Raw genomic sequence first — 26,300 nt, 5'->3', positions numbered from 1 at the left:
TGGCGAATTTAATTACAATTTTTAAATATTATAAATTAAAATGGAAAATGTTTTTAAATGAACTATTTTATTGTAAATTTTAACAAAAGAGTATTATGTCCACTACAAATCACTTTTAAATGATTTAAAATAAATATTTTAGTACAAAGCAATCAACTTAATTGTTTTATTGTTAATAGTATTTGAAGAAAACAGGACTTTTTTTCTGAATTTAAATTATTGTTCTAATACTAATTAAATTGATTTCGTCAGAATTGGTAGTGTTAAAAAGTATTTTTTAATTAAAACATGCCATAATACAATATGTTTTTTTAAATATTTTCAAACAATTTGTTAGAATATTTGACTCTATTATTTATATATTTTGATATAAATATTTTAATATATTTTATATATTATATATATTATATATTACTTTTTTATGTTGTATATTATTTTTATATATTATATATTATTTTAATTTATTTCTATATTTTATATATTTTATTTATTTTATATATTTTATAATATTTAAAATATTTTAATATTTTAATATATAATATATAATTTAATATTTTAATATATTTTATATACTATATATTACTTTTTTATGTTGTGTATTATTTTTGTATATTATATATTATTTTTATATATTTCTATATGTTTTTATATATTTTACATATTTTCTTTATTTTATATATTTTATATATTTCATGTATTTCATATATTATGTATCTATATTATATTATAGATTATGTATTATATATTTTTTTATTATATAACTATATACATATTATCAGCTTAAACGTTATAAATAGCTAAGTTTTGAGCTTGTGTAATATTATAGTTTGGAGTAATTTTGCTCCTTTGGCTTACTTCCGAAAAACCTGTTCACACAGCAAATCATAATTGTATCTTAAGTTTGGTTTTGCGCTCGTAAATGAAAGTGTCAAAAGTTGTAATAATATTTGGTTTTGTTTTACTTTAGTTTATAAAAATTATTTACAATATCGTTATAAAATTAAATTATTGCAAATTACTAATTAAATTTTAATTTGATTTTGCACACATGACAGGATTTTGTGTAGGATTGGATTGTAATTTTAACTTAAATGAATCAAACGAGCAAAAATAGAATTAAAATTAAAATTACTTTTGCTATGTAAATAGGTTCTAAAAGACCATAAATAATTTAGTTATAAGTTAATTAAGGTAACATAACTTGTAGTTCAAGAAACACAATTTTATTTCTTCAAATCGAGTTATTATGTGAGAACTTAATTTTTTAACATAAAAATATGTAGACAATAATCCGAATAATATATTGAGAAATAATACTTCTATGTATAAAGTGTCCGGAATTAATTAATAAGCACACAAGAAATTATCAGTCATTCGAAGTTATTTTGTAAATTTCAAATAAGGCACTATCAAGTGTAAAAGAGCCATGACATTGTTCGACGTATACTTTTATAACTTTTATATATAGCCTTGTATTATTTCTTAAACGTAGTCTTAACCTTTTAAAACGTAGTCTTGACCTTCTTTAACAAATGTTTTTTTAAAACCATTATCTATTCTAAACACGTTCTACAATATTATATTTTTTACTTTTATAACAGAAAAATTCACACCCGATCATGCCAGGTAAAAAAGAGATTCGAAAGAATTCTTTGCGAAATATGGTGTTCTGACCATACGTTTTGAAGACTATAAATTCCGGATACTTTGTCATGGTCATGTCAAATGTTAAATTGGTGTTGTTTTCAATATGAAATGAAAAAAATTTAGTTTTTAAAATTAAAGAAAATTAGAGAAAGTTTAAAATTTAGTGACGGCCTTCTGAGCCTCGTCACATTGGTCAAAACAGTGTTGTATAACGTATCTTTTTGGTCATGACCACAAGTAGAGTGCAAAATTGCAGTGATCATTTGTGATTTGGCTGTCTGTAAAACATGACGCATAATCTTACGATTTATGAAATTTTTAATTAGAAAAAAATTTAACAAAGTTAACCTTATTTTATGTTTCAACTTTTCTTTCAAATATCAAATTTCAATAAGAAATAAAAATTAGTTCTAAACATTATTTAGAAATTTTTCAGTAGTGTTTGAAATTTTCGCTCCGATAAAATTTTAACTTCACTTAAATTTGGAATTTTCTTCAAAATTTCTGAGTCAAGAATGACGCATATTCAAAACTGATGTCGATTTAAAGAACTTTTCAAAAAATACTGGTAATTAATTTCAAAATTCTTATATGGCATTAAGTTTTATTTGTATAAACTTACTATTACCAAGGATTTTTAATATAAGTAATAAGCTGGTATTGCTATAGATTCTTCTGTTATTACTATATCCATAAGTAGGATGTATAATTTTAGTTTATCTACAAAATTTAAATGCTAATTATTATCTACATAACAATTAGTATATATTTAGAGCAACAATTTTTTTTTTAAAAACATTTCAGGAGTTCATTAAATATTTTAATTTTTTTAAATTTATTTGTAGTAATATACATACATCGATATTTTAAAACTGTATAATTTTTAACATATAAAAATATTTTTTAATATAATCTCATTCATATATTGATATAAATACGTTTATAGCAGTACTAAATTATGCTATAGTCAATGTTTATAAATATTTTTCTCTGATATGTTTTATCTAGTTATTTCATTCATATTATTACTACAATATTTGTCCTATCATATGTGTATAATTGTTAATAAGGAATTAATTTAAGCTTAGACTATTTAGCAATGTAAACGAAATACTAAATACTAAGTAACTTTGTCAGAAGGTAAAACAGATGTGTAGTTTTAATGTATTCAGACTATCTGACTACAATATCTGACACTCTTTGACATGTCATAAGACATGTCTTATGGTGTAATATTAGCTTTTTACAATTTTTGCAGTTACAATCGGTTTTGTATAGCTGTTATTTGGATTTTATTTGAAATATTAAACTTCATTATTTTGAATCACAAATATGCTGAAATAAAGATATATCAGCTTATTTGTTAGAGTTAATAATTTAGGTTTGCAATGATAGGTAGAATACCGATCATAGATAGTTAGGTAGATAGGTATATCATGAAGAATACCAATTATTTTGTAAACATACATCTGCATGTTATCTAATTTCTGGTTTGAAGTAAAGTTTAATCATTTCTATATAGAAATGTTAGCACAATTGACTATCGGTTTAGTGGTTTATAGAATTCTCCCTTTAATAAATGATAAAAATAACAGATTCAGATACGTTTACTAAAAAGTTGCCTATTGGGTTGATTCACTACCTGTTCATATTTAACATATAGGTATGGTTAGGTCTGCATTCAAAAATTCATCAGATAATTTCATACACTTTAATAATGAATAATATTCCTATAATTTTATTTATAATTTTATGCATAAAAATTATAAGGACATTGCTATAAAAAGAATTTTTCAGAAAAACTTTTATAACAGTTTCATTAGAAAACTTTATGTGCATAAAAGTTTATTTTAGAGAAGCTTTATTTTTCTTAAAATTTTAACCGCTGTGAGAAAAGCTTTTTAACTGATATATAAAAATTGATAGTTATAGATATATGTATGTATATATCTTTTATATAGGGATATATAATTTTTGAAAAAATTTTAAATAAATATTACAAATATTTATTATTATATTATTTAAATAATATTATTTATATATTCATGTAGATAGGCAGGTTTTGGAAAATATTGTTTAATATAAATTTGGTTTTTTGTAAAACGAAATTTTTTTATGAAAAAAATATATAGATATATGTATGTATATATCTTTTATATAGGATATATATAACTTTTGAAAAATATTTAAATAAATATTACAAATATTTATTATTATTATATTATTTATATAATATTATTTATATATTCATATAGATAGGGAGGTATATAAAAATTTTGGAAAATATTGTTTAATATAAATTTGGTTTTTTGTAAAACGAAATTTTTTTATGATTAAATTATGTATAATATAGCATAAAACTATAAGTATTTCTGTATAAATATTATTTTATTTATTATGTTGAAGCTGTATTATGTTGAAACTATAAGTATTTCTGTATAAATATTATTTTATTTATTATGTTAAAGCTGTTTTGAGCTAGTGTAATTAAGCACTTATACTCTTTTTTAACTCGAGGTTTATTCAAAACCCCTCTCTACACCTTGACTAGATTATTGTTTATCACTTCATTAGACTAAGCAATAATTGACCTCAGATCTGCAAACCTTCCCGACGAGCCTGTAACCATTCTGAGATTTGATAACGCGGGGTTGGTAAGTCTGCAAGATTTCGCAAATAATTTCAGGGCTCTGTCGTTTATGTATTTTAAGATGGGATCAATCTTGATGGCCCTGAGGATGTAATTCAAATTTTATTTAGTAAATAGGAAAATTTTGGAATCGTTTTGCTTATTATTTGTTTAGTTATCGTGAGTACTTCATTAGTATTAAATATAAATATAAGCTCAATATTTTTGAAATAGTTTATATATTTTTAAAAAACAACTATTACTAAAAAATCATATAATTAGAATAAAGATCTGATAAACAATATAACTATGTTATATAGTTATATACCATATATGTATAGCTTACTAATTTATATATTTATATTTGATTTATTATTATTAAATTATTTATTTTTAATTGAAAATAATATTTTCAGTGAAGTGTCTGTACCTTACGCCTGTAAATTTCTAGTGTTTCAATATTTGGAGTTCATTTGCAAAATTTTTTTGCAAGATTTGCATTGGAAAAGTGGAATTTTAAGAAGTTCTGAATCTGTGTGTGGTAAATATATAATAAAATCGGGTATTTTGTCAGAGGAAATATAACGCAGTGCTTTTTTCTTTTCTATATTATAATGAATTTGCCGATGGCAATTAAAAAATTTTAAAGAATACAAGAATATACATTTTGTGAATATATTTTAAATAAATTAAGGGTATTCACGATCTGAAGTAATGAGATTGGTAATCGAGTAACATGGTGACACAGTTTCGTGACAACAACAAAATATAAGTATTCATGATGTAATATCTTGTTGTTGCTTTGCACTGTTACTATATTACACGGTTGTGGAGCTGGTTAGGAGAGATCGTGATTAGATAGGAAAGATCTATTGTTTAGATATGAAAAATATTTTTAAAACTCGTTTTCTTGGCAAAGTGGGTGGTCCCTTAAGAATTAATTTCATATAAAGCATTTATAATTTGCAAAGCTATACATAAAATCTGAGGATTTGCAAAGCTTTTAAGCTTCTTATAGTCAGGTCCATTTTCGTTACCAACATTTTTTTATTAAGAGCGTTCCCAGTTTACAGGAAAATGATTAGGAGTTTAATCCTTGCATTCATAAGATAATTTTGTATTTTATATACTTTTCTTCTCTTAAGTTCATATGTAGTTCTGGTGATCAGAGTTTAAGTGTCTTTAATTAGTTTGCAAGTTTTTACTTGCGGTAGTTTTTGAACTCAAAAATTAATAATACATTTTTGGTGTAGTCTTCTAATAGTACAATTAATTAGCATGTGTCTATCTCTCCTTATATATTATAGATCTTTTATGTAATAGTTATACCTCCGTTAAAAAATATCCATAAGATTGCTGATAAAATTGTAAGTTTCAATGTTAGACAATAGCTAACTTCTGTCTTTAGTAATTCTTGTAATTTAATAGAGAATGCAATAGAGAATTTTATTCACTTTGTTTATATTTAAAATTGAAATCAATAGAACTGAGTATTCGCTCACATTTATACTATAGTTTCTTGCTTCAGTAGTTAATATGAGAAGTAAGTTTTGGTTGATTAAGTTTCCGTAATACTGACAAAATGCTCATTTCTTGATGATAAATTATAAAATTGATTTGAATTTGATTATTTTCATTTTATTTTATTTATTATCAAAAGTGTCAAGAGTTTGTATGAAGAATTAAGAAAATAACAAATATGTTTAAACTAAATCAAGTTAAAAATTTTGCAAGAAATTTGCTTTCAGTAAATAAAAAATTGGAAAGAAGTCCAACTTTGACTCGCCGTCCAAGACAAGAAAGAGCCTTGACACGTTCCTGGTTAGTGAACAATGAGAGAGAACGCCAAATGAATTTTAGTGGTGTTAAATATGCTTCAAGTTTCAGAAACAATGTACTAGAGGTAAATCATAATAAAAATATTTTACTTATTTTCACAAAAATGTATCCAAATGAATAATTTATATAATTGTAAACTATTTTAATAGCACTGTTTTGAAATGCGTATATGATGTTTGCTCATTAACACAGATATAAACTTTTATAAGTTATAAAAATCGGGTTACATACATACTATTAAAAAAAAGAGTCTGTTGAATTTTTATATTATTGTGGATATTGAGGTAGGTGTGGTTACAAACTGTATAGAAAGTAAAGTCTACTCTATTAGTGATTATGGAGTAATGAGTTAGGAACCCTTCTGTAATAGATATTCGGACAGAGTAGCAAAAAAGAACAACATAGTCACAATAGTTACTAAAACTTCTATGGTATTATCGGCGTAAATGAGAATAATTTTTTAATCTTTCATTTATTCACATAATAAAGTTTTCTTTTTAAAGATATCTTTTAATACAACAACAACAATAGATAACTAATCATTTAAAACCATTCTTTATATAAGTAATGCAAATGTTCGTTAGGTATTTATATATAATTGATGTACAGTATATACCATATAAATATATATATGGAAATAAAAATTAAAAGTGAGAATATAAGCAAAAAATATTTTCAAAGTCTGATTAGTGTAGACACTGGGTGGTTGTAGTGATTTCTGTGCCATGTAGGTCAACCCATCTGATTCATTTGGTTTCCCTAATAGATATTTCCTAATAATATCAAAAAATCAACTTTTATTCTTATTTGATATCGTTGTGCAACCTTATATTATATATATTTATATATATTGTATATATTTTATATTAATATATATTAAATATATTATATTATAATATATTTCAAATATGATTGATATAAGTCCATATGGTTGAAATACTGTGCTCAATATTATTCAACTCTAGTAGTCCATATAATTGACTTAAACTAGTCCATATAATTGAATTACAGTAGTCGATATAACTGAACTACTGTAGTCGATATAATTAAATTACTGTACACCATATAATTGAACTACAATAGTAGTGCACATAATTGAACTACTATAGTAGTGCATATAATTGAACTACAATAGTAGTGCACATAATTGAACTACTATAGTAGTGCATATAATTGAACTACAATAGTAGTGCACATAATTGAACTACTATAGTAGTGCATATAATTGAATTACTATAGTAGTGCATATAATTGAACTACTATATAAGTGTATATAATTGAACTACTATAGTAGTGCATATAATTGAATTACTAAAGCAGTGCATATAATTGAACTACTGTAGTCCATATAATAAAACTATAGTAGTACATATAAATAAACTATAGTAGACCAAATAAGTAACCATGCATTAGGCATAATGCTTAATGTCTGAATACTACATATTATATGTTAGTATATTTTTTCCCAACTAAAAACTGTTTTATTTCTTTAAGTGAACTTTTATCACTACATATATTATTATTATATTTGTATAAAATATTATAAAAAAAATTATTTTATTTTTAAATATTTACTTAAATTGTTATATTTTCAATTTAGCAGAATTCATTAGTTTTTACTGTATTTAGATTATCCATAGATTACATTGCTGCCATCAAAGTCTATAAAATTAAAACGAAAGCTTCACTTTAATCTTTGTTTATTTATAAATAGAATTCAATAAAATTTAATTATTTATGAAACACGTGATTCAGATTTAATAACTAAACGAGATAAGCTGAAGCCATTTACTATTGAGAGTAGCCGCTATTATTGAATGAGATTTCACATATAAGACTACATGAGACCCATAGCTTGTGTTTTCAACATAAATAAGCATTATATTATAAAATCTAGTATTTAATAGCGCAATCTGATGTTTCAAAGTTCAAAGCTAGAAATCAGTTCTTAGAAAACAGATTTTTTAAGGGTTTGAACATTTTTTTCTCAGTTTAGAAATTATGTTTTCATTTAATATATTTTTTTAATACTGATAAACACCATATGTGTTTATATATATCCAAGTGTATGATGCGTACTTCTAAATACAATTGTTGATTAATAAAAAAAAATTCTCTTTTGTCTGGAATCCCAATAGGCACGTCTATGGACTCAAACATAGTCATAAGTCTGCATAAATCACAGCTGTAAAAATAAAATAAAAAACAAAATCATAAATATACGCATCACATAGTAAGTTTGACCTCTAATAAATCTTATCAAGAATAGAGAGAAAGATTTCTTTGCGAATCATAAAAATCGAAAACAAACTAAGATCAGTTGTAACAGCAGAATTGATCAGAACAGAGCTTCTGATCGTTTTTCTCTGAATTAAATTTTCAACATAAAATAACAACTCATTTAAAAATGTTGAATTTTCTTTTAACTAATAACTTCATTTTTTTTCTGCTTCTCTTAATTCAGAGCCAACAATTTGGTGAATCTGTAGCCGACTATAGCGATAATGAATATGTACGTGCAAACGATGAGCCGACTACCTCCGCTACTATATTTTGGAAGTTCACAGTTCGCTTAGATATCGATTTACAGCCCAACGAGCGCGTTGGTTTAACGGGTGAAACACCTAACCTTGGAGAGTGGCAAATGGACCGCGCTGTTTTATTATTTAAGCGGGATAGATTCACTTGGAGCACTAATGCAACACTGCCGTGTTGTACAGGTGTACAATACAGATATTTTATTTACGTTCAAGACGACGATGGTAATAAGCAAATTAGGCGTTGGGAAACACACAGAAAGCCACGCATGGTTAAGCCAAAGAGATCAGCTTCAGTGTTGATAGATCGTTTTGGTGAGCAGGCAGCTAATGAAACTGAGGTTAGTCGTGGTTGGTTGACAAACGAAACGATTGTTCAGTTCAAATTCGATCGTGAGGCCATGTTTCGCATAAGCGGTGACACTGATTTTAATCCAGAAAACATTTTCATCAAGGTTGTGCCTTTGAATAAGAAACTGGAACCAGTATTTGATGATAATCTGCTTAGTGTTGAAGTTGTGAAAATGAAGTATGGCGACAGTGTACTTCAGATGCAAAACACTCATGGAATTATGTACAAAAGTGGTGACATCATTATTTTTCACATAACTTTGCAAAATGTGATGTGTTATAGTTTTGCAATACAGTTTCTTTCATCGAATAAGCGTTTACTTGCAAAGGCATTTATATCCCCGGAGCAATTGATCGGCAGTGAAGGTGTTTTATCGCTTACCATAACGAAACCTGAATTTAATTCCATTGACCGCATTGGCAAATTGTATTTACCATATTTGATTGTGAAACCTTTCACCGATTTGACGCTTCATTTTGCTACTACCTTTTCGCAATCCTGGCCTCAGAGTTGGCCGAAATTAGACGTTGGTCATCGTGGTAATGGAAGAAGTTATGTTACAGATCCGCCGCCAGAAAGAGAGAATACTATTGCATCATTTCTGCGAGCTTATGAAGAAAATGCTGACCTGATAGAGCTTGACGTGCATCTGACATCAGATGGTGTGCCAGTAGTTTATCATGATTTTGGTGTGCGTACAGCACCAGCTGGTGTTACTATAACCGATGCCGAACAATTAAGTTTAGTGTTAATTAAAGATATTTCTTACGAAGAGTTGAAGGAACTTCGTGTGTTTTCTTTGATTAAAGATGAACCCGTGGAATATCTTTCGCATAACGCTGAACAACGTCGTACTCACCGTGTTTTTCCAAAATTAAATGAAGTGCTGGAAGAGATGCCAAAGTCTTTGGGTATTGACGTTGAAATAAAATGGCCACAGCATACTGCAAATGGAGGAAGACAAGCTAGACAAAGTATTGATAAAAATTTTTTTGTTGATAAGGTCATAAATATTGTGCTATCCCATGGCTGTGACCGTGTTTTAATATTTTCGAGTTTTGATGCTGACCTCTGCACCATGTTGAGGTTTAAGCAAAACCTTTTTCCAATATTATTTTTAACAAATGGTGAAACTAGAAAATGGCCTCTATATATGGATCTCCGTACACGTACCTTCGAGCAGGCTATTAATCACGCTCAAGCTTTTGAATTGGCTGGTACGGCTCCGCATGCTGAAGATTTTCTGGGCTCTGATGGTATGGAACTTATGTCCAAAGCAAATAACCTCGGTCAGACAACTTTAGTTTGGGGTGATGATATTAACTCAAAGGAACGTGTTAAATACTTCTATCATATTGGAGCGAATGCCATATGCTATGATCGAACTGACCTCTATCTGCCTGATGGTAAAAAACAGTCTTTCTTTAAGTCCATTGTATTGCATGAAACCTATAAACCGAAATGTGTGAAATCCAAATAGAGTGGGAATAAAATTTGAATGCTTGAGTTGTGTGCTTGTAAACTAATTTTAAAATTTAATTAAGAAAAAAAGCTTTTGGATTATTAAATATTTAAATTTGAACCGTGAGTTTTAGGATATAATTTAAGGAGCAAGAAATTTGTATTTATAATTAAATTATTCAATTAAAAAAAATTAAATGTTTTTTATTTTTTGCTTAGAATAAATATACAATAGTACACTTTTATTTACATGTGTACTCATATACATATATCATATAAAATATTTGCAAATATACCATGAATATTGTCATAAGTTGTTCTAGATTAAATAAATTGCTTTTTTACAGGTATTATTTGGCGTTAATAAATTCTTAATTTTTAAAATCATAATATAAATGAAGTAAACATTTAATAAAATAAAATAAAAACAAAAATAGTACAAGCATTAAATAAAATTTAAAATTACTCAATTGTCGAGAAATATCGCATTGGGAACGAAGGGTTATATGTATTATATATATGGGTATAGTGGGTTGTAAAATTAAAGTAATGATGAAAATCAAACTAACATATTTGATATATTTGTATAATATAAATAGAAATAGAATATATAATTAAGATTTATACAAAAATAAAGGGCAAGCAATTATCTATACAATAATGTTTATTAAAATCTTGCACGCTTATTCTTATCTTTTATTCAAAATGTAGCTTAAGAAACAAAGTACAAACCTTTTTTGTAGCTTCTCGGTATATATCCTTGAAATCATAAATAACTTTTATTAGGATTCCATCGTAATACCTGGTGTGATTAACTATTATTTAAGTTTTATAATGTAGAATCATCCAATGTCACATATGGGTCTTAACTTAACTTCATATATGGGTCTTAATTAGATTATTTTTTTGCACAAGTTGGGGCCTACAACATCTTTTGGGAAAAAGATTCCCGATGTTTTCAGCTTTCAAATCTGTATGACAGAACTATTGTTTATAGCTTGGCTTTAATAACATTTGTAAGTATTTAAATATTTGTTGCTCTATGACCAAAAATTTTTAAATATAATGTATTAGACTAATTAGTCAAATACTACAAATTATTGTTAAAAATAAAAATCAAGAAAAACAACAAATTATTTCGTTAAAATTCTTGTTTTATTTTCAATATCATGTTAGCTAGGTATTATGTTAGTTATGGAGTTAGTGTTTCTTTAGGATTGATCATACAGTTTGCTGCTTCATCTGATTCTGATGACTCTACTGTTAATAGTGCAATTTAATATTGATTTAAGATATATTTACATTAAATAATTGACTAATTTGAGCTTGTATTTCACTAAAAGCATATTGCACTGATCAAGTCATATATCCTATTGGAGACGGGGTATAGTATTATATTCTTTCTTTACTCTATATTCTTTCCTTTTCAATAAACCAGTTTTATTTGTAAAAAGATAAACCTCTCTGTAAGATTCTAAAAAGATTCTTTGGTCCAGATGTTTTGTAAAACAGTAAGCTATATATTTGCTGATATATGTACAATATATAACTTAGATTCATATTGATCGCATTTAGTACAGATATACGCTGTAAAAGATGTTTAGAGCAATTATTCTACTAATATATACGTATGTCATAGAGTATTATGGAAAAAAAGTACTTTTTTAAAGAGGTACTTTTTTTAAAAAGGTAAGTTGGATATCTCTACAGGGCATCACAATGAGAGAATTGGATTTTCTGCTGTGAGATTACTTTTGGAATTTGTTGTTCAAATGCGAATAAATACCTGGCAGATCACAATCTGAAGAATCTGGAGATTTTGGTAAAGAATACTGGTAATAAAGTAATAAGTAATTAATGATTAATAAGTAACTAGTAATAAAGCTATCTAAATAAATTTGAATAATTTTTTTATTCGTTTTTTTTTGTGGCCAAAATAATACTCGTAATTATCATAATATTAATAACTATTCAAAGAGTTAATGCTATTGATGATATGGATTAAGTTCTCCAGTGATTTCAGTTTAATTGATAAAAATTCGTTCAAATAGGTGAAATAAATGTGACAAAAAGTGCGGTAACTTACGATAATTTTGCAAGAAAAAACTGATGTAAATATATTTTGTCATTAATATTGTCAGTTATAGAAAAAAAATCTAATGTGATATATTTAAAATACGTTGTTTAATGTTTCATGGCTGGTTATTTGTTTTCGGTGTGAATAAATAAATAATCATAAAAAACAAAATTTAATGTATTAAATCAGAATATCTTATTAGAAGAGATGCTTTGTATATCGTCTCTGTAGAAGCTTTCCTACAGTCATTAAGGGACAACCATTAAGAATATGGGGACAATCTGTTTTGCACTATAAATCTGAAATAAAACTGTATCTTGCATTTTTAGCATTTAAACTCGTTTTATTTCTTTTAATGAAAGTAACTAGTTTACGAAACGCGTTAAGTTCATTAATTAACTAGTTTACATTTGACTCGTTAAGTTCATTAATTCGATAAATTCATATTGGTTTATATAAAGTCATTTATTATAAAGTTACTTAATTTAGCAGAGCCGTCTATATTACTATATACATACTTATACCGATAAAAATTAGCCGTTAAGAAACCGCTTAGTTAAACTGATAATTATATATGTTATTTTATTTAAAAAAATTGGTTAATTTTTACTTTCATGTGCTGATTCTTGTGTTTTTTATGGACTCGCCATAGGTAATTAATCCAATTACAAAAATTATTGTCCAATTTTTGGATTAAGAACATTAATATTTATAAATAATGTTGTCAAGTTTAAGTATTGCCATGAATATAAGAGATGAAATAGTTTTAAATTTCACTTTTATGTGTTTATTTCAAAAGATAGAATGAAATTTTTTCTTTAAAAGTCTTCTCTTGACTATTCACAGTTTCACTAGAAGAAAATCTGGCTTTAAGAAGACTAATTAAGATTTCTTGGTATATTAGCACAACAGGCATGCATAAAGATCTAAGGATCGACTCAGTGAAAAAATATATCAAGGATAGAGCCCTAAAATTATTCACAAAAGTTGATAAGTTGCCCAACCCCACTCTAACAAACCTTAAGTCCACCTCAGGACGCACAGGAAGATATGCTGATCTACGGTCCGTCATCAGTTAAAAGATTAATAAATGATAATAATTCTAGTATAGTTAAAGCTTAGTGTGGGGCAGGGATAAGCCCCCCAGATACAAAAGAGTAAAAGTGCGCAATAGCACTAACTCAAATCCCAACTACAACAACAACAACTATAAAACTATTACCAATAGTTAACATTTTAAATAAATAAAAATTGAGTATAACTGTGATTTTATGATTTTTTTAAATAAAAAAAGTATCTTTGTAATAAATCGTAAAACAATTGCCTTGTTTTAACTTAATACAATAACACAAAAAAAAAATAATTGCATTATTTTTTTATTTTTAATTCCGACTTGTATTAAAACTAGTATTATTTATTTAAATTTTTTTTTTTTCGGCAAAACTTCTTGGAATTTCTGTTCATTAGACCGAATTGTCTTAAATATGTCCAAAAATATTGAGTAATCTTTATCTTTTTGGCTAATGAACCACAGCGAAAGTTCAAGTTGTGATTCACCTTAACGAACAATCAAACTATTTGTTAAACTTGTTTCTGAATAAATATTAAAAAAATATTTTTTGTTTTTTTTTTTAATTTAAATTTTATAAATTTTTATCTTGTACATGAAGCTCGTCTTTAATTTATAGACGCGATGAGCATTAAGAAACTATTTTACTAATGATAATCTTTTGCTCTTTGAAGCAGTTCTTACAGTTAACCTCTGATAAAAATCTAATATTCGCAGTTGGTGTCAACAAAAAAATAATATAATTGATAGAAGAAAAAAATTTTAATGGATTAAAATATTTAAATCTACAAGTATACATAAATACATACATATATCTATGCTACTTATATTTATAGAGTCTTAATTAATTCAGTTTAAAAGCAATATATTCTGTGTAATCAATTTGTTTATAAGTTATTTTTAAAATATTGTTTTGACTTCAAAAATTGAAGGAATTTATTAAAAATAATGATAAAAAATATTTGTAATTATTAGAAATTTCAATCATTTGATTTTATTAATAATATATCAGATATATAGTATGCTCTCGATAAACTGGAAACTGCATAATCTGGATGTCTATATTGAAAAAAATTTGAAAAAGATATATCGCTAAAGATTCGGGTACATATATTTTTTTTTTGCCTTAATTTTTTTTTTAATTTTTCTGATTTAGTACATAAACAGATTTTTCTTAATTTACCTGCTAATATAGTGTTTAGCTGTATTTACCTATAGAATGAAAAATAACGTGATGTCTCTTCACGAATAGCTTTTGAAAATGTTTCTCTTAATATAATATATATTCTAATATATATTCTATATATTTAGTATATATTCTATTCAATAATGTTGTGACCTTCTACAATGTTTTGATAAATATGATTTAAAACCTGCTAATTTAGGTCTTAGTTCCCTCTTTTTAGATTAAGATTTTATTATAACAGCTGAAGCGGCGTTTTCTTTTAATAACATAAAATAATTACATATAACATATAAATTTTTACAGTTTTGCTAAACTAAAAAAATTGTGGTAATTTGAACATTTTGGTAATCCGAATAAACTTTGCTTTGAGACATTCTCCGGATTAAGAAGACCCTACTGTATTTTTCTTTCTTATTATATACATATTATTATATATATTATCAGATTTTCATACATATTATCTAAATATGTATTTAGTAATTTGATAATGCTGTAACTCATTCTTATAAATCAGAACAGAATTGAGGACAGAGTGAAAAAATATATGTTAGTTTTCTACAACTAGTGGCCCTATCCCAAAGGAAAAAGTTTGAGATGAGAAGTTTAGTTCCAATTATTGTTACTAGCCAGGTTTGCGGAGAAATTCTTATATGTTGGACCATAAGTCACATTTTTTGTAATAATAGGGATTTGTTCTTTATCATGACTAGAGATCTAGGAAAGAAATTCTTACCTTGTGGGAAGGAGAAGGGATCTTCTCATCCTCATTTGTAAGGTGCGATATGAGACTGTTGTAAAGAAAAAGAACTAATGATTACTCCAATTCGATACAAAGACAACTTGATATGATACATATTTATTATGTTAATTATATGAACACATCACTATAATAATTCTATATAAAATCTAGGTGTAAATAAAAACGTAGTTATTTTTAACGCTGTTATATGTATCTTAACGAACCTATTCTGTAAACTTCACAAATTTGTTAATTATTCACCTTCTTCCTTATTTGTCAAGGTTGACAATTTGTCAAGGTTTTGGTGTTCTGCGCTATATATATTAAATAAAATAAATAATTAATAAATTGTCAAGATGATAAATGTTGTTGAAAAATAAAATATATACTCTTTAAAAAACAGCATAACTACTGATTTTATAGTTATTTATTAAAGTAATAAAATAAAATTTTACAAACTTTATAAAAATAATTATAATAAAATTCTAGATGGCATTATTAGCGATTTTATGATGATTTATTATAGTATTGTAAAAATATAATAATAGTTTTGAAATTATCTATATTCATTATAAAATTCTAAATAGAAAATAACGAATTAAATAAAATAAAAGTAATGATGCATAATATGTGTATAATAATTAGTTGAGACACTGCTTTTGATTTTTCTATAAAAAACACTTTTCACCATACTGTGGTGAAAAGCACAACGTACTTGATTGAGGTATAAAATTTGTCAAGATTTGCTTGATAAAAATTTTACCTAATTGTCAATATTTGACAAATTTGTCAAGTTCACAGAATAGGCGGGTAAATATGCTACACATGGAGTATATTAAATGTTACGAGTAGGTAGTATTGAAAAATGGACTTCCGAAATAGACGTTCGCATAAGACCATTTTAATACTTTTGTATTAAAAGTTAATTAAAATAAAAGATAATTTTCTTATAAAAATACTAAATAAGGTAATTAACATAATTAAGTAAAAGGTTTTATGCTTTGAAATCAACAAAAATAAATAAATGAATAATAAATAAATAAATGATTAAATGAATTAATGACTACATAATTAAAATAAAGATTGTAATAAATTAATAAGTTATAATAATTTGATATAAATAATTAATTGCTTATATAAATACTTTAATTCCATTATAAATTATTAATATTTCGTAAATATTTTCGTAGCCGTGGAATAGAAATTTTTTTAAACTTATAATAACTACTTTTATTATTAAGCTAGTTTTATTGAGAGTTCACTGTATTGCAGAGTTTCATGTGGAGGCATGTAGCGTTGAGTTTATGAGTAAGTTATTCATTTTACATCCAAATGGCCAACAAAGCGTATGGCTCAAACGCGTTCGCGAATACGAACCCGAAGAACGCGTTTAAAGCAAAAAACTGTTGTAAATTTCGCATGTCTTTTACTGATTTGCATAATTTTAAAGACTGATATACTTAAGGGCCAAATGATGTCAGGCCCGTTGAGTATTGCGGAAATGGATGAACTCGAAAATCGGGAAAGTGCACGAAACTATTTATGTATGCCCCTATTAAGGGTCTTTAAAGTGAAATTCGATAAGGCCCTAAAAGGCGATGAACATGTGGCGGTTGTGGGCGATCATAAAACTCTCGGTGAATGGCGTATCGAAAAAAGTCTGAAACTGAAGACTAGAAACCGTATACGCTGGTATTTGAAGAAATATATTTGTGCTAATGAACGTATGCATTATCGGTATTTTGTGTATAAAACTAACAAAAACGGTAAAAAGCGCGTAATCGCTTGGGAAGGTCAACAACATGCGCGCGTCTTGGAGTATTATCAGATTTTTAGTCAAGCTGACGGTGATAAATTTGGCGAGGTGTACGGTGTGGTGGAAACTGAACGTGGTTGGTTGCGGCATGAATACGTAATTCAGTTTCAGTTTATATGGGCGCGACATATCAAATTCAATAAAAATGCTAAAATGAAACGACTTCGGCAATTTGTGCTTAAATTAAATGTTCTCAATGAAAACGGCAGATTTTTACATAGCCGACATGCTAAAGCTGAAATTGAGGTCGTGAAATATGCCTACAAGAATGCAGAGTTCACCAAACAACCAAGTAATGGCATTGCGTTTATTGAAGGTGCAGATGTTGCTATTTTTCGCGTTACAGAGACAATTGAGACGAGCAGCACATACGAGTTGATATTGAAGACATTGGATGGTGTGCCAATTGGTAGTGCGCGAATAACATTGGAAGATATACACAGATTTGAGGGAGTGCTTAACTTGCCTATACACACAATTTCCGATGGTCATCAAATCGGTGTCTTAAAACTGCCTTATTTGTTATTGGCGCCTTTGCCGAATGCTACGGAGTTGACTATGCGCAGCAGTTTTCATCACTACTGGCCACGCAATTGGCCCATAATGGATGTAGGCAATCGCGGCATAGGTAAAAGTTTTTTTCACTTTAATGCACCAGTAATGGAAAATACTTTGAGAAGTTTTATATATGCTTATGAGTTGAAAGCAGATATGGCTAAATTAGAAATTTACTCGACCAAAGACTACATGCCCGTTGTTTGGAATAGCTTCGGGTTTTACACGGCTGCAGATAATGCTGTGATTGAAAGTTTATATGACTTAGAATATGTTCTATTGAGCGAGTTGAATTTTGCAGAATTGAGAGAACGAAGAGTGTTTATACCCAAAGACACATATATCTATGAATACACCGATTTATTGAACGAAACTATTGAAAATAAAATTTTCTTAACTCTCGCTGAACTTTATCAAAATTTGCCACAGGACCTTGGCTTAATTATTGAACTGCAATGGCCACAAGCTTTGCAAAATGATGAATGTGATTTCATACAAAATTTGAATAAAAATCATTTTATTGACGTCACTTTGCAGTTAACCACATACTTCGGTTGTGGGCGTGCCCTAATTTTTACCAGTATGGATGCGAATATCTGTGCAATGTTACGCTATAAGCAAACCGCCTTTCCTGTCATGTTTATGACAACTGGTGAATCGACTTTGTGGCCGTCATTTAAGGACCTCAGAACTCGTACGTTTTTTGATGCCATAAATTTGGCACAGTCCGAAAATCTTTTGGGCACAGCACCGCATGCAGACAATTTTGTCGGCGGCCATGTGGACATTAAATCAGGATTTGCACTGAGACAAGTCGTTTTTCTTTGGGGCGATTGTTTGAACAGCACTGAAAATTTGGAAACATATAGGACACTACATGCAACGGGATTGATTTATGATCGTATCGATTTGAATGGTCCGAAACGTAAACGGGCCAATTTTTTTGCAGCTTCCGAGTTGAATGAAATATTTAAACGTCAATGTATCTCAATGGGTAGAATTAGTAGTGAAAGATGAATGCGGAAATTCCGGTGGAATGGATTTCAACTATAAATTTTAATATTTCTGATTTGGTTAATTTATGCAAAACTCAATTTTCTGAGTTTTCTGAATTGTTTTGTGTAAATATGAGTTTAAAAAACTATTTTTTTGATGAGAGTTTTTATTTTTGTTTAAAAGAAGTCATGTGTTCTCATAATAAACAATTAATTATAAATAAATAAAATATTAGTTAAATTTTTAAAATAAATTATTGAAGCACGATTAGATGAAATATATTTCATATTAAAATATATATAACAAAATCGTTGAAATATAAATTATATGTAAATAATTTTATATTGATATAAATTTTCTTAATATCAATTTTTACTAATTACATCGTATATTAGGTTTACAAAACTATTTGAGACCAAAGTTCTTATAGTTATGTTAATGTTACTTGTTTTAGAATCCAATATAAAAAAATTTAAATTAGATAAAATAAAACAAGATAAAATAAAATATAATAATATAAAGTATAAATAAAAAGAAGTATATATAGGTAAATAAATATAAAGTAAAATGAAATAAAATAAAATTAAATAAAAAAGTGAAAAAAAAATATAAAAATAATGTGTAATTAAAATAAAATAAAATTAAATTGAATAAAATAAAATACAAAAATTAAGTCAAATAAAAAAATACAATGAAATAAAATAAAATGATATGAAATAAAATAAAACAAAAAAAAATAAATAAAAATAGAATAAAATAAGATCAAATAAAAAAATAAAATAAAATGATATGAAATAACAAAAAAAAATATATAAATAAAAATGAAATAAAATAAAATAAAAAAAAAAATTAAAATAAGATAAAATATAAAAATTATGAAATATAATGTAATAAAATCAAAACGAAAAAAAAAGAAGAAGAAAAAGAGTAATAAATAAAATAAAATAAAATGATATAATATATAATAAAATGAAGTAAAATTAAAAAAAAATAGTTATATATAAAAAATATTGTTGTAAAAAATTGTATATAAAACTAATTTCATGCTATTAATGATGTAAATATTATTAAATTTATATATAAAATATTTTAAATAAAAAAATTTTTGATAAAATGTATACATAATTATTTTGGTCATTATTTCAAAAATTTTGGTTCTTTGATTTTTAAAAAAAAATGACGAATGTATACATAATTATTTTAGTCATTATTTCAAAAATTTTGGTCCTTTGATTTTTAAAAAAAAAAATGTTGACAAATGTATACATAATTATTTTGGTCATTATTTCAAAAATTTTAGTCCTTTGATTTTTACGTGACCTATTAATTTCATGTAACCAATAACCAAAATAAATAACCAAAAAACCAATATTAAGTACCTAAATTTCAAATCTAATCTACAGCATATTGAGACTTCTATTATGTTTATATAAACGGAGTGAAAGTACTGGTTGAAATATAATGTATTCAACTATAAGGTACAATTTTATTGTCACATGTTAAATATAATAATAGGATCTTCGTTATAGGATGAAAATAATGTTGGACACTACATAAACCACATGAGATTGTTCAAAAACTATCACAAATTTGGAATTTCATCACTTCATATTGTGTTTATTAAGTCGGTACTTTTTTGTGTATTGATTGCACTGTTAGTCATGTACGTGTTAACTATTATACAACTGCGATACTTGTGTTTGCTGTGTGAATGACCGAGATGTATATAAGTATGTTAAGAAATTTTTCAAAATGTTAAGAAACGTAAGAATGGTACTATTCGGGGAGATCGATAAGACATTCAAGTTGATGTCAGATTTTGACCTCCTAACGCGATAATTATAAAGGGAAACAAGAAAACTATGAGACAGATTATCCTTGTCAACATACAGCTTATACGAAATGATCTTGACTGTTGTTTTGAAAATGAAAGGACTGATTGCTAATTTGTTCTCAAACTATTGATTTTTACCTACAACAGTATCTAATTGATGTTGTTATCGATTTAGACTTTCTGAGACGTGATGTAATTGTTATAGTATATATTTATATATATATAATATATATTTTGAGCGGATCCATAGCCAGAATTTTACTGTGGAAGGCAGTTGTGTTTCAAGTCATCCATCTATTACCTCTTATTAGCTATTACCTATATGTAATAAAATTTCGTTATTTTCGTTATCTTAAATATTGTAAATAACATAGATTTAACCGTTATAATCATAGTTTCTTTGAGTTCAAAAAAAATAAATTGAATTGAATCAAATTTTTTTTCAAATCCACTCGAAAGTTTTATAAATAAATTCAACTTTCGATTCAGAATTTTTTTTATTTTTTGAGACAGAATTCTGCTTATCAAAAATTCAAGGAAGCAAAATTTTCAAAATGTCTGAACAATTCGTCTTACCTATGTGTTTTCCTAAGAGCCGTCCTATAATGTCACCTGAAAGAATGGATGAGATGATATTCTTAGTGACACGACGCGCTCCGTTAATTCCAATTATCAAAGATAATATTTAAATTTGTTCTTTTGCGAATATAATCTAAGAGAAGCTTTAGAGTTGTTGGTTGAAATTTGGGCTGCTTTTGTGATGGAACCTTTGGGAAAAGTCGGACACTATCTTTATAAGCAAATTGTGTCGCCAGTCCTATGTGGTATAAGTGCTCTTGTTGGTAGTTTAAACTTGGTATTCAATTCAGAAGAATACCATGATGAGTAGTAACGTATAACGTTAGTAAAGTAGTATTTATATATTATTTTAATTTTAATTAAATTTTAGATATACGATACTAAGAGGTGGTGTTTGTAGTATAAAGCACAACAACAAAAACAATAAAATTGGTTTTAAGGAATATTGAAGAGGTAAATTAAATAATATTAAAACAACTATAAGATTTTTTTCTTAACAAAATTTTGTTCAAAAAAATATAAATATTTTTTAACAGATAGGAACTATTAAAACGCTCTTTGTGCCTTTGGATTCAGGATGATGTATGCATATTTACGACACATATACGATATTAAAAAAATTATTGATTAAAAAAAATTATAAAAATTCTATGTAAAAGAAGGTAAATTAAAAAATAGATTATGTACGTATAAATAAAAACTATTGAACAAGTTTTATATTATATATAATTTTTGAATAATAATCACAAGTCCTGATGTTTGATTAATTCTGGAGATTTAGCTGCTATCCGATTAATCGAATAATCGATTAAATTTGGTGTTTAGAACATCTGAATAATATGAACAGCATCAATTTTGATCATTGATCATATAATGTTGACAACATTTAAATACTTTCTTAATGCTGTCTTTCTTAAAAAGTTGTTTTTCTTTCAAGGAGTGCGTCCGGTACTATATTCTGTGACGACTGCTGGTTGTTGCAGATAATTCTGAAGACTAGGTTATGAAAGGCACTTGAATTAATTATTACTATTGCCTTTAAATTTACCAGTTTCTGACATTGAAGGGCATTAACTATTCTTCGAAGCACTTTATTTTTACTTTATTTGATTATAGCATATGTCTACATGGGTTTTAAAATTTCTTTATAAAGTAATTTCTTATAAGTTGACCATTTGCATTACTAATTTTCTTTAATTTTAAAACAAATTTTATTTAAAATTTTCCCAAATGTTCAATTTTGTTTTAAGCGTAATACGAATATATTTTGTAAGTATAATAGATGTTTGTTGTATTTATAATATATATATATAAGCTTATATGATACATTTTTTAAACCAAAATCAATATACATGAATTGATTCGATATAGTTAAGCTCAATGCACTGCTTTTTGCCTCATGATATCACAGAAGTTACCACCGATTGTAAGGAAGCTGTTGCTTTTTCGATTGTTCTGCTAAAAAAACGGTATTATCAGTATTACGAGCGGTGATTATTGACGAAGCCGGTAAGTTAGATGCATATAGATTGCATAGAAGTGATCTAATAATAATGCCTTGTGAAACTATGTTGACCAATTGAACTATGAGTATTTTGAGTTTGCTATCATTGTCCATAAAATTTTTCAAAAGATCTGCTATTTGTTGTTTTTAAAACCCACATTTTCAGTATATAGATTAAACATATAATTCTTTAATCTAATTAATTTATTAATTAATAGTTTGTATTATATATGCTAATTTTTATAATAATTAATATTTGGTAATTTACAGCTATATTGAATACTATATAAATAAAATTCAATTATATATTCATATCATTCTGATTTTATAGAAAATAATTAAATTAAAATTAATTTTTTTAAATTCGAGCATTTTTAAATTAAAAGTAAATACTTCGTGCTTCAATTCTAAAGTTAAGTTCTTCATTTCACATTTAAAACACGGAATAAAAATAATAAAAACCTTAGTAGAGCACCAAGTATTGAAGAAGAATAGAAGGGAATAATGAGAATCTGAAATGGTCTTTTATAAATTACGCTTATGGGAATAATCAATTTCGTTCTCATCATCAGAATTAAGCAAGAATGAATCAAAATAGAGAAAATATATGCAAGAAAAAAGGAATATCTTAAATTAGGAAAGAAGAGATTGCAGTGAGATGATATAAAAGACGAAATAAAAAACGTAGTTCTTCGTAGTTTGGAATGGAATAAATCAAACGAATTTTTAGATTATCTACATAAAGTGTTTAAATTCCTTTGTTAAATTATTAAAAATTTAAATAAATCTTTTTGCACATCTTATGCACAATTATAATTAGAAAAAAAATGGATAGAACCAAAATATTTTGTTTGAATTTGCTCGCTCTTTAATCAGCAGCATCCAAATAGAATCATTTTTCCTAGTTTAATATTTAAATAAACTCTTTATAGTTTAAAACTCTTTCAAAGTTATGTTATGCATATAGTTTTAATAAATTCTTTAATTGATTTGTAGATAGAAGAAGTTTCCTTACAATAAACCGAAAATTGGATTTTATTGTTAGGAATGAGGAAGTGTCCAATATAGATTATCCACATTTGAGTTAAACGACATAATAAAAATTCCATTGTTTTATTTATAATAAATAGTTATATTTTTCCAGTAGAAATAATTTTGCTGAAAGTATATGTTATAGGTATATACTAGGCAAAGGAACTCTATCTATACTTTTGAATGGTGCAGAGGGAAAAGAAAGACAATTATATTGGTAAAATCTACAAAGACTATTGCAATCTAAAATGCTTTTAGCGACTTATAACCTCAAATGCTTCAAGGATTGCATAGAACAAACAAAGAATAACCTAAAAATTATTATGGGATTACTAACCGGTCACTGTAAATTGAATAATGACCTAACAAAGTTAGGAATTCAATCCAGCTCAGATTTCAGATACTGTAGAGAAGAGAGAGAAAACGCATATTATGTACCTGGAGAGTGACCGGTACTTAAGCACAAGCGGAAGAAACACCTTGGTATTTCATGGAACATAAGGATTCAAGACTAGGAAAGATAGCGTCTATACTATCTTTCGTTAAAGAAATCGGACTTGGAGAAACACTCTTCTCCGAATAAGAGGCTCAATGGATCTTTCAGGTCGCAGTGCACTATCTTTTTTTCCATAATAATATATTATAAATACTTACTATTGGGTTGGGCAAAAATTATTCGGCGGTTTTTTGTTCATTTCATTTTTAAGTATAACTTTTGAAAAGGTTAACACTATCTGGCAATTCTTTTTTCTTATTTTGTTGTAGGTAGCATATAAGTTGGTTATTTGTGAAAATATTTGATCAATATAAAGAAAATTATAATTATATGGACTATTATTATTTTGATTTGAACAAAATAAGTTATATGGACTTTAAGATGTCCATATAACTTAAGAGTTCCACTAGTTTCTTTAATCTTTTAATATCTTATCCTCTTCTTTCTTTTTTCCTTTCATTCTCTTGTCATCCAAGAATCGTCTTTAGATTAAGAGTAGAAAGTTATTTTAAAGAACAAAGCAATTACAGGAATTGTAGAATACCCACAATACATCAGACTTGAGAAAATTCATAAAGTTTTTAATAACATGAAGTTAATCAAAGACCCTAAAAATTTAAAAATAATTTTTTAAAAATCTAAATGCATATGTTAACCCTTTAGCTAGGAAGAACGTTTTTATGATATGAAACTTTTGTGTAAAAACCAGACTCCCAGTCTTAAAGCCAAATTAAATCTTCCTTGAGTTATTTTAAATAATTATTACTTCTTTTTTCTTTTCTTTTGCGAGTTTTTTCTGCTTGGTAAGAACATGTGATCTCTAAACCAATTTATACTCAATTTCTGTACTTATTGGGTCAATTTCATTTTAGTAGAGGTCCGTAGACTCAGAACAATAATTTTTACTTCACCTGTAATTGTTACAATTGATAGCAGTATTACATATGATAGCAGTATTGAGTTTGACGACAACGAACCTATTTGGAAGGTTTTGCAACAATGCTACCTTTTATAGGTAGGTCGCTATAACATAGAATAGCCTGTAAATTTTTTATATGTTGAAATCAATTGAGGAATGTTATCAGAAAATGAGATGATACTTTCCGGCCACCGTTTCTACAATTATACCAACAAAACTTTAGTTTACGTAAGCGAAGTAACAAACGAAAATCAGTTGATAAATTTTTCGTCTACGGTAAAAAATATAATTTGTTTAGTGTGCAAATGAAGTAAAGGTTGACGAATTTCTCGTATTTCTCGATATAGTTCTGTTGAAGCAGAAGAGAAGCTGTCTCAAAGTAGCTATCATTCACTTCAATCTCTTTACAAATCAGTTTGCCCGAAAAATTAGAATAGCATCAAAGCATTAGCTTCTAAAAGCTTCTAATATAATATTTTTTAATATTTTTTTTTTATTTATTTAAACTTTATTTAAGCTTTAGGAGTTTAATTCCTATTCGAAGTACAAAAAATTTTCTGTTCGTTTCCTGTTCTTATTTTAACTAGGATTTATGATTGCTGGTGTAGTAATTTTGAGTAAATCGCCAACACTAACAATTGCGAAGTCACACTTCGTAAACTTAATGACTCTCTACTTAACATATAAAGCCACTTTAAAATGTGTTGAGCTTTTGGCAGTTTTGTGTTTTTAATAACAGTGTTCTTTTGTGTAATTATACATTTGTTGTTGCTGTTATTGTTTTATTGCTGTAAGCACACATTAACAGAGTCCGTTGCATATATGCGCGGATGTAGGAGGGTGTAATTACACACAAATGTAGTTGCAGTTTTGTTAAGTCACTTGAAAACAAGTTACTGTAAGAAGGTAAGAGGAACTTGTACTATTCACACGTTAAGAAGAAACAAGTAGGATGCAGAGAATTAACCTAGAAATTTAATATTTAACTCAATTTTTAAATTAACTTTAATTACAATCATTGCCCAACTCTGTA

General features: G+C 26.6%; 2 protein-coding genes and 1 long non-coding RNA gene across 4 annotated transcripts; all 3 read left to right on the top strand.

The window, feature by feature from the left end:
• The first annotated feature begins 2,079 nt into the window (after window positions 1-2,079).
• Window positions 2,080-10,639, top strand: LOC119665717 (glycerophosphocholine phosphodiesterase GPCPD1-like). 2 transcript variants are annotated; one of them, XM_038074958.1, is made up of 4 exons: window positions 2,080-2,215; window positions 4,693-4,810; window positions 5,937-6,179; window positions 8,580-10,639. In XM_038074958.1, exons 3-4 carry the CDS (start codon window positions 5,976-5,978, stop codon window positions 10,482-10,484), a joined length of 2,109 nt encoding a protein of 702 aa, XP_037930886.1. In that variant the 5' UTR covers window positions 2,080-2,215; window positions 4,693-4,810; window positions 5,937-5,975; the 3' UTR covers window positions 10,485-10,639. The 2 variants fall into 2 exon arrangements, with proteins under 2 accessions (XP_037930886.1, XP_037930882.1); XM_038074954.1 differs by having other exon boundaries at window positions 4,693-4,817.
• A 6,371-nt stretch (window positions 10,640-17,010) lies between these two features.
• Window positions 17,011-18,924, top strand: LOC119685041 (glycerophosphocholine phosphodiesterase GPCPD1). Its single transcript, XM_038099231.1, has one exon. It carries the CDS (start codon window positions 17,011-17,013, stop codon window positions 18,922-18,924), a length of 1,914 nt encoding a protein of 637 aa, XP_037955159.1.
• A 2,541-nt stretch (window positions 18,925-21,465) lies between these two features.
• Window positions 21,466-21,993, top strand: LOC119672843. Its single transcript, XR_005251959.1, has 3 exons — window positions 21,466-21,630; window positions 21,687-21,769; window positions 21,853-21,993. It is a non-coding gene; the product is annotated as an uncharacterized LOC119672843 (long non-coding RNA).
• The last annotated feature ends 4,307 nt before the right edge of the window (window positions 21,994-26,300 follow it).

Source organism: Teleopsis dalmanni, chromosome 1 (assembly GCF_002237135.1).
Source record: "Teleopsis dalmanni isolate 2A chromosome 1, ASM223713v2, whole genome shotgun sequence".
In the NCBI taxonomy this organism is placed as follows: Eukaryota; Metazoa; Arthropoda; class Insecta; order Diptera; family Diopsidae; genus Teleopsis; species Teleopsis dalmanni.
This window is presented reverse-complemented; position numbering and strand designations above follow the sequence as displayed.

Excerpts from the sequence above, each read along its gene's own strand:
- LOC119685041 (XM_038099231.1), top strand. The coding sequence starts at position 17,011 with ATGTCAGGCCCGTTGAGTATTGCGGAAATGGATGAACTCGAAAATCGG.
- LOC119665717 (XM_038074958.1), top strand. The coding sequence starts at position 5,976 with ATGTTTAAACTAAATCAAGTTAAAAATTTTGCAAGAAATTTGCTTTCA. Across the intron at positions 6,180-8,579 it reads TCAGAAACAATGTACTAGAG|AGCCAACAATTTGGTGAATC; the intron begins GTAAATCATAAT and ends CTCTTAATTCAG.